The 6,037-nt window shown below is 34.2% G+C and overlaps 1 protein-coding gene and 2 pseudogenes across 1 annotated transcript; 2 read left to right on the top strand and 1 right to left on the bottom strand.

The window, feature by feature from the left end:
- Positions 1-260: 260 nt before the first annotated feature.
- Positions 261-1,308, top strand: LOC140969912 (uncharacterized; annotated as a pseudogene).
- Positions 1,309-1,478: 170 nt separating this feature from the next.
- LOC140969913 (uncharacterized) lies at positions 1,479-2,259 on the bottom strand (annotated as a pseudogene).
- Positions 2,260-4,617: 2,358 nt separating this feature from the next.
- On the top strand, positions 4,618-5,987 carry LOC140969914 (non-specific lipid transfer protein GPI-anchored 20-like). Its single transcript, XM_073431429.1, has 3 exons — positions 4,618-5,040; positions 5,422-5,481; positions 5,697-5,987. The coding sequence occupies exons 1-3, from the start codon at positions 4,704-4,706 to the stop codon at positions 5,873-5,875; spliced, it is 576 nt and encodes a 191-aa protein (XP_073287530.1). The 5' UTR covers positions 4,618-4,703; the 3' UTR covers positions 5,876-5,987.
- Positions 5,988-6,037: the final 50 nt, after the last annotated feature.

Here is a 6,037-nt window from a genome sequence, read left to right as displayed (position 1 = left end):
AGAGATCCGTCTCACAAATACGACCCGTGAGACCGTCTCACCCAAATTTTTGTCAAAAAATAATAAAAAATTGACCCAGACTTTCTTACTTGCCGTGCAAACACTACAGACATATAATGAAAGTGACATACACGATTACACATGGTATTTTAAAATAAATAAATTTGAGATAATTTTATAAAAATATATTAGGAATATTAAATATATAAATGAGAGTTATATACATGATTATACATTATTTTAAAAAAATATATTTGAGATAGTTTGGTAATCTAAAAAATAAAGTTTAACAGTATGAAAATCAAGAAAAATAAAATTGAAAAAGAACGAGGGAACCGATGGCTGGAATATCTCCAGAATCAAAATCAGAAGAACGCGACGAAGAATCCAACGAGATCACCCTGAGACCTATAGCACTGTCCGACATAGATGATTTCATGGTGTGGGCAACGGATGATAGAGTAAGCCATTTCTGCACATGGGATGCTTACACTTCCAAACACCAAGCTTTCCAATTCATCAACGATGTTGCCATTCCACATCCTTGGTTTCGTGTCATCTGCATCAATAATCGGGCAGTTGGCTCTATATCCGTCACACCAGATTCTGGTAAGGTTTTTCGTTCGTGTGTTTATTTGTTTTTGTTTCGGTTCTTTGTATGAACAACAATATTTGACCGGTAGAGAAATGAAAGAAGAAAGAAAAAAGGGGAAAAGATCAGCTATAATCACATTGACCGTGATTGAGGCAGAGTTTCGTTTTTAATGGAACTTTTATCGAGGCTTCAAAGTTCTGACCCTCATATGCACAAATTTTGATATCTGTAATTCTTTTTGAGTTGAATTTGTAACCAAACTAACACAAAGAAGAATGACAAGTTAACAATACTTGATTTTTGCCTTCTGAATTATTGCGTATACAACAGAAGGGTGCAGAGCTGAACTTGGTTATGTACTAGCTTTTGAGCACTGGGGAAAAGAGATTGTAACAAGAGCTGTAAAAATGGTGGCATCCAACATTTTTAAGGAATGGCCGGAGTTGAAAAGGCTTCAGGCTTTGGTGGATGTAGAGAACAAGGGGTCTCAAAGGGTGCTGGAAAAGGCTGGATTTTTAAGGGAAGGTGTTCTGAGGAAGTATCTGACTATGAAGGGAAGATGTAGGCATGTAGCGATAGGGTGATTTTTAGCATTCTCTCTACCGATTTAGTTTCTTGACTTTCACTGGTTCTGTATTTTTAAGCTGGTTATTTGTTGCAAGGAAATGTAAACTAAACTTTGTTTCTAAGATTTGCACTGGTTCTGTATTACAGTCCATATGCATAGTCATGCACCCCTCTAAATTCAAATAACTTCACATTCTCATATTTAGATTTTATAAGAAAAGAAAAAGAAAGTGCAACGAACAATTTGAAATGAAAATCAAGAAACAACTTTGGGTGACCAGGAAAGCGCAACACAAGAAGTTAAGCACGTCACTCTTCTATTCCAAAAAATGAACTTACGGTTCTCTACTGGGCCACTTTATCTGTAGGCAAGAAACTATAAACAAACATGTCTCTAATTCCACCTTTGTTAAATCATACTTTCTCAGAAAACCTTCCCTTGTAAATCCAACTTTTTCCAACACCCTCTGAGACCCTACATTCTCCTCCACCAAATCCTCCAACCCTACTGAAAATGGGAACTTTCTGAAAACACATGGAATCGCCATTCTCATAGCTTCAGTCATAATTCCTTGCGCCCAATACTCGTACCCAATGGCAAACCCCACGTGGGCACGGTGTTGATCACCCCAGATCCAGCCTTGATGGAGACATACCTAGTGGAACGATTGTCTATGCAAATGGATTGGTGCCACGGATGTGGAATAGCAACATCCTTGATATAACGTAAGGCTTCTTCTCTAGAGGTTATGGTGCCCCATCTTAAGTAATGTATCACCTTATCATTACTCACCCATTTGAGAAAGTCATCAATATCAGAAAGGTCGAAGGGTCTAAAAGTTATCCTTGAGGAGTAATCCATATGAACTCAATTCAACAGGACCCGAAAGGGCTACAAGTCTGATATGGGGATGAATTTAGTAAAGAGAGAATTTTATGGTTGACAAGATAATGCGGACTTGTGGTTTAGAATGTGATATCATAATATAAAGTCAAGAATTGGGGTATTGAATGGCTATATAGCAGTAAAAATTATTGAACATAGGCAGCCAGCAACCTCTCTTGACCGACCCAAAACTTAAAGTTAGAGTATAAGGTGTTGGTGTTATGTAGAGAATCAACAATCTGAAATAAAGAATGAGAAAATGAAACTGTGTATGAAAACTCGGGTTTGAGGCGAATTTGAAATTCTTTCCTTTAAAGTTTTATTTCTTCTCACTTCTCAAAGTTTGGTAATAAATTTTATCAGCAAATTAATTACCTCAAAATACAACGAACTCTTCAACACAATAATGTGGCAATCATATTGAGTTGCAAAACATGTATTCATAGATCTTGTAGGATTGCAATGGAGAGTTGTGTTTCTTCATGAAGCACAGAAGCAGTGTGTCCTAAATGTGATGATGCATCCATTTACAAGATATTTTTTCAGCGAATAACTGATAGAGATGCAGTTATGGTTGCAAAAATTCAACCAAGAGACACAATTCTTCAAGAAGAAATTTCCACGAATTTTAAGAAGCAGAGTCGAGTCAACAAAAGAACTCTGCTTGTTTCTTATGTTTGTTATGTCACATTGTAATTCACGTATACTTTCTAACTTCTTTGCGACCGAGACCGAGTAATCAAGTTTTTTTTTTCTGGCCGACCGAAATCCCACTATTGAACCGCAAAATCCTATGAAAACTCGTACATCCCATTATAGCTACTATCTTCTTCATCGTTACAAACAGAAACAAAGACGAAGGAGAGGATATCTATCTACTCTTTCGATAGAAAAGGGAAGCAGTTCAAATTATCAACACATTCCCGCCACTGAAATACTGGATCCATTCCGACGCCGACGCCTTCATGGAATGGTACTCCGACGAAAGAGTCGGCAAATTCTGCACGTGGGACACCACACTACCAAAGATCTTCAACTTTCTTAATTCATGAAAAGTTAAATTTAGATCGAACCGACGGAAATAGATATGCGACATTGTCTACTCTTACAAGAAAGGAATGTGAAATAGATCATTTTGGCTATTTTTGGTCTATAGTATAGAATAATTAATTGGATTGATGATAAAATTCAAGGTAAAGATATACAATGTGTTGTGATAACACATGTCTTGTTTGGTAAAATTTTAATGAATATGATAAATTTTACATTTTTTTGTTGTTGAGACAAAAATACCATAAACTAGCATTGATGACAATTTGGTATATAAAATGATATTTGTACCCGTGTTTTCAAATTCATGTGTTCAGCTGTTACTGAATAAATATTTTATAAAATTTTAAATTATAGATTATGTATTTATCTGATAATTTATTTTTTAATAAAAATTAATATGATTTTGCATTTTATCTCATTTTTAATATTGATTTCTAATTATTATTTTTTAATCTATTTTTTTAATTTTATTTAGTTTTATCGTGAAATTATTTATGTGATGTGTGTGCAAATAAAAAAAAATTTATAATTAGGAAGTAATTTGTCAACCCGCCTAAAACAAAAGGATGTCTTTTCAACCAAGTATGAGTTTTTTTTACACGGGATTCTTGATTAATTGGGTCCATAAAAAATGAGACAAACATTTGTTTAACAATCTTTTACTTATCACTTACTCCAAACATACCCTTAAAGAATGTCGTGTTTGTTAAAGATCAAGAGAAATAAATAAAAATATTTCTTTATTATTATGTATTATATTTTGTATTCGAACATCAAAATGTGAAATAAAATTTTACAAAAGTAAAAAAAAGAACAAAAACAAAATGGATGGAATTTCTTAAGAGCAAGTATAAAACGATTTCACGAATATTTTTTATGTGAAATGAGTCAAATCAATTCATACTTGAAGTGAAAAGTGATACTTTTAACATAAAAATTATATTTTTCATTAATCCGATAGAGTAGAATATTAATCTCATAAAATTGACATGTGAGACCGTCTCATTTGATTTTTTTATGATTTGTTAATTCAGAAATGCTCATTCAATTCTGATTTATTTTTTAGGTTATTTTTAAAAAATTTAAAATTACTTTTCGACGTTTGTAACGGTAAATAATTTGTTTTCAAATTAATAACTTTGAATATGTTCGAACCAAAATTTGCAATCTACCAAACTCGACCTCATAATATGATTTATGCATTGATAAAATTAATTTTTAAAATACATCATGTCAAAGTTTTGTGATGTCATCAAGGCGCAAAGAAATTTCAACACCATTGAAATTGTCCTCCGTTTTTGTCACATTGTTTTTCTTGGTCCATAAACTTTCACCATTCTTCAGAAGAAAGTACAAATGTCAAAACCAATAAAAAGAAACCGGGATTTAATGAGGAGTGGTCACCTAAATCTCCACATCTCACAAAATGTTGGTTGAAGTAGTTGAACCTCAAACTGAAACCCAAATTCTCTTGCTTCAAGTTAATTATTTTAAAAAATATAAAGTTTTTTTGTATCCATATACTAAATCCCTCACATTTTACTCCTTGGAGATTCATATATTTCCTTTCAATCCCCCCAGAGAACGTCTCAAACCGAAACAATGCAAAAACTTAAAAGCTTCACATTTCTAGTACTGGCTTTTGTTGCAACATTACTGATCATCATTAGGCCAGTTTACGGCCAATCACGTGCTATCTGCACGGGAGCCATGCTTCGAAGCTTTGGCCCTTGCATTAGCTTTCTGACCGGTGGCTCCAACGCGTCGTCTCCAACTCCAGATTGCTGCAGTTCACTCAAGAATCTGGTCAGCAATGGACAAGATTGCTTGTGCCTCATTGTTGCAGGAGGTGTCCCTTTACAGATACCTATAAATCGAACTCTTGCTATATCTCTTCCACGTGCTTGTAGGATGACTCGCGTTCCCGTTGAGTGTAAAGGTGATAGTTTATAATTCGGAAGCTTTGCCAACATTCTAGGACAACTTAATAATTGTCAAGTACTGTTTATCACCGTTTAGTTACATTTTGCATGCAGTTATCATAGATGCTATAAATTTTACTTGATGAATTGCTGCATATAAATTGAAATACCTGAGTAGCTCTCAGCTACTGAGTATAACTTTTGTACGATGACGGTCGACCCGAAAATGCTCAATTTGGAAGTAGATTCACTTCTTGTATTATGTATATATTCTAGCTCTCTCATGTAGCCACTAAAACTCCTGTTCCAGCTCCTGTTATGCTTTCAAATCATTATTTTAACAAATGTTAAAACTTGATTGTCATTTCATTAAACGATAATTTATTTGTCAAATCCAGAGAAACCAAGTGGGAGTGGACCTAATTTGTCTCCTGCATCATCTCCTCCAAGTCCTAGAGGTACTCTATTTCCATGTTAAGTTTTTGAGGTCGCAGTGGCAACACAAAAATTTCAATAAGGAGGCAATTTATCCTACATCGGAAAAGTTTAAATATCAAAAAATCGATCAGTAAACTTCGAGAAGTTCGAGTTACATCCCAAGTATAATTTAAATATGAGGCAAGGGTTGACTTTTGATATGGGTTAATTTTTTATATCAAATTCAAAATTGCAGTTCCAATGATTCCACAGCCTGTAATACCTTCTTTGGCACCAGAAAGTGACTTAGTTCCGACCCTGACACCGCCAGGAATGCGACCAACTCTGGTACCATCGGCCGCTGAGATGGTTCATAACGTTTTCAGTTATCTAATGGCAGCGGCTTTGGGAGTCTATTTCTTGAAATTCTATTGATTTTGCTCGTTCTATTCGTTTTAATTGCGAGAATGTAAAATATATTTTTTTTACTGTAAATTCAGCATATATATATCTTCTGAATTATTCAAATAAATTCACGACTGGCAGATACTCCAGCATAAGATTGCAGGAAAATATTCTTCCAAAAAAAAAAAAAAA

The sequence above is a fragment of the Primulina huaijiensis genome, unplaced genomic scaffold (genome assembly GCF_012295235.1).
Source record: "Primulina huaijiensis isolate GDHJ02 unplaced genomic scaffold, ASM1229523v2 scaffold43073, whole genome shotgun sequence".
NCBI classification, from domain to species: domain Eukaryota; kingdom Viridiplantae; phylum Streptophyta; class Magnoliopsida; order Lamiales; family Gesneriaceae; genus Primulina; species Primulina huaijiensis.
This window is presented reverse-complemented; position numbering and strand designations above follow the sequence as displayed.

Excerpts from the sequence above, each read along its gene's own strand:
- LOC140969914 (XM_073431429.1), top strand. The coding sequence starts at position 4,704 with ATGCAAAAACTTAAAAGCTTCACATTTCTAGTACTGGCTTTTGTTGCA. Across the intron at positions 5,041-5,421 it reads CGTTCCCGTTGAGTGTAAAG|AGAAACCAAGTGGGAGTGGA; the intron begins GTGATAGTTTAT and ends TGTCAAATCCAG. Across the intron at positions 5,482-5,696 it reads ATCTCCTCCAAGTCCTAGAG|TTCCAATGATTCCACAGCCT; the intron begins GTACTCTATTTC and ends TCAAAATTGCAG.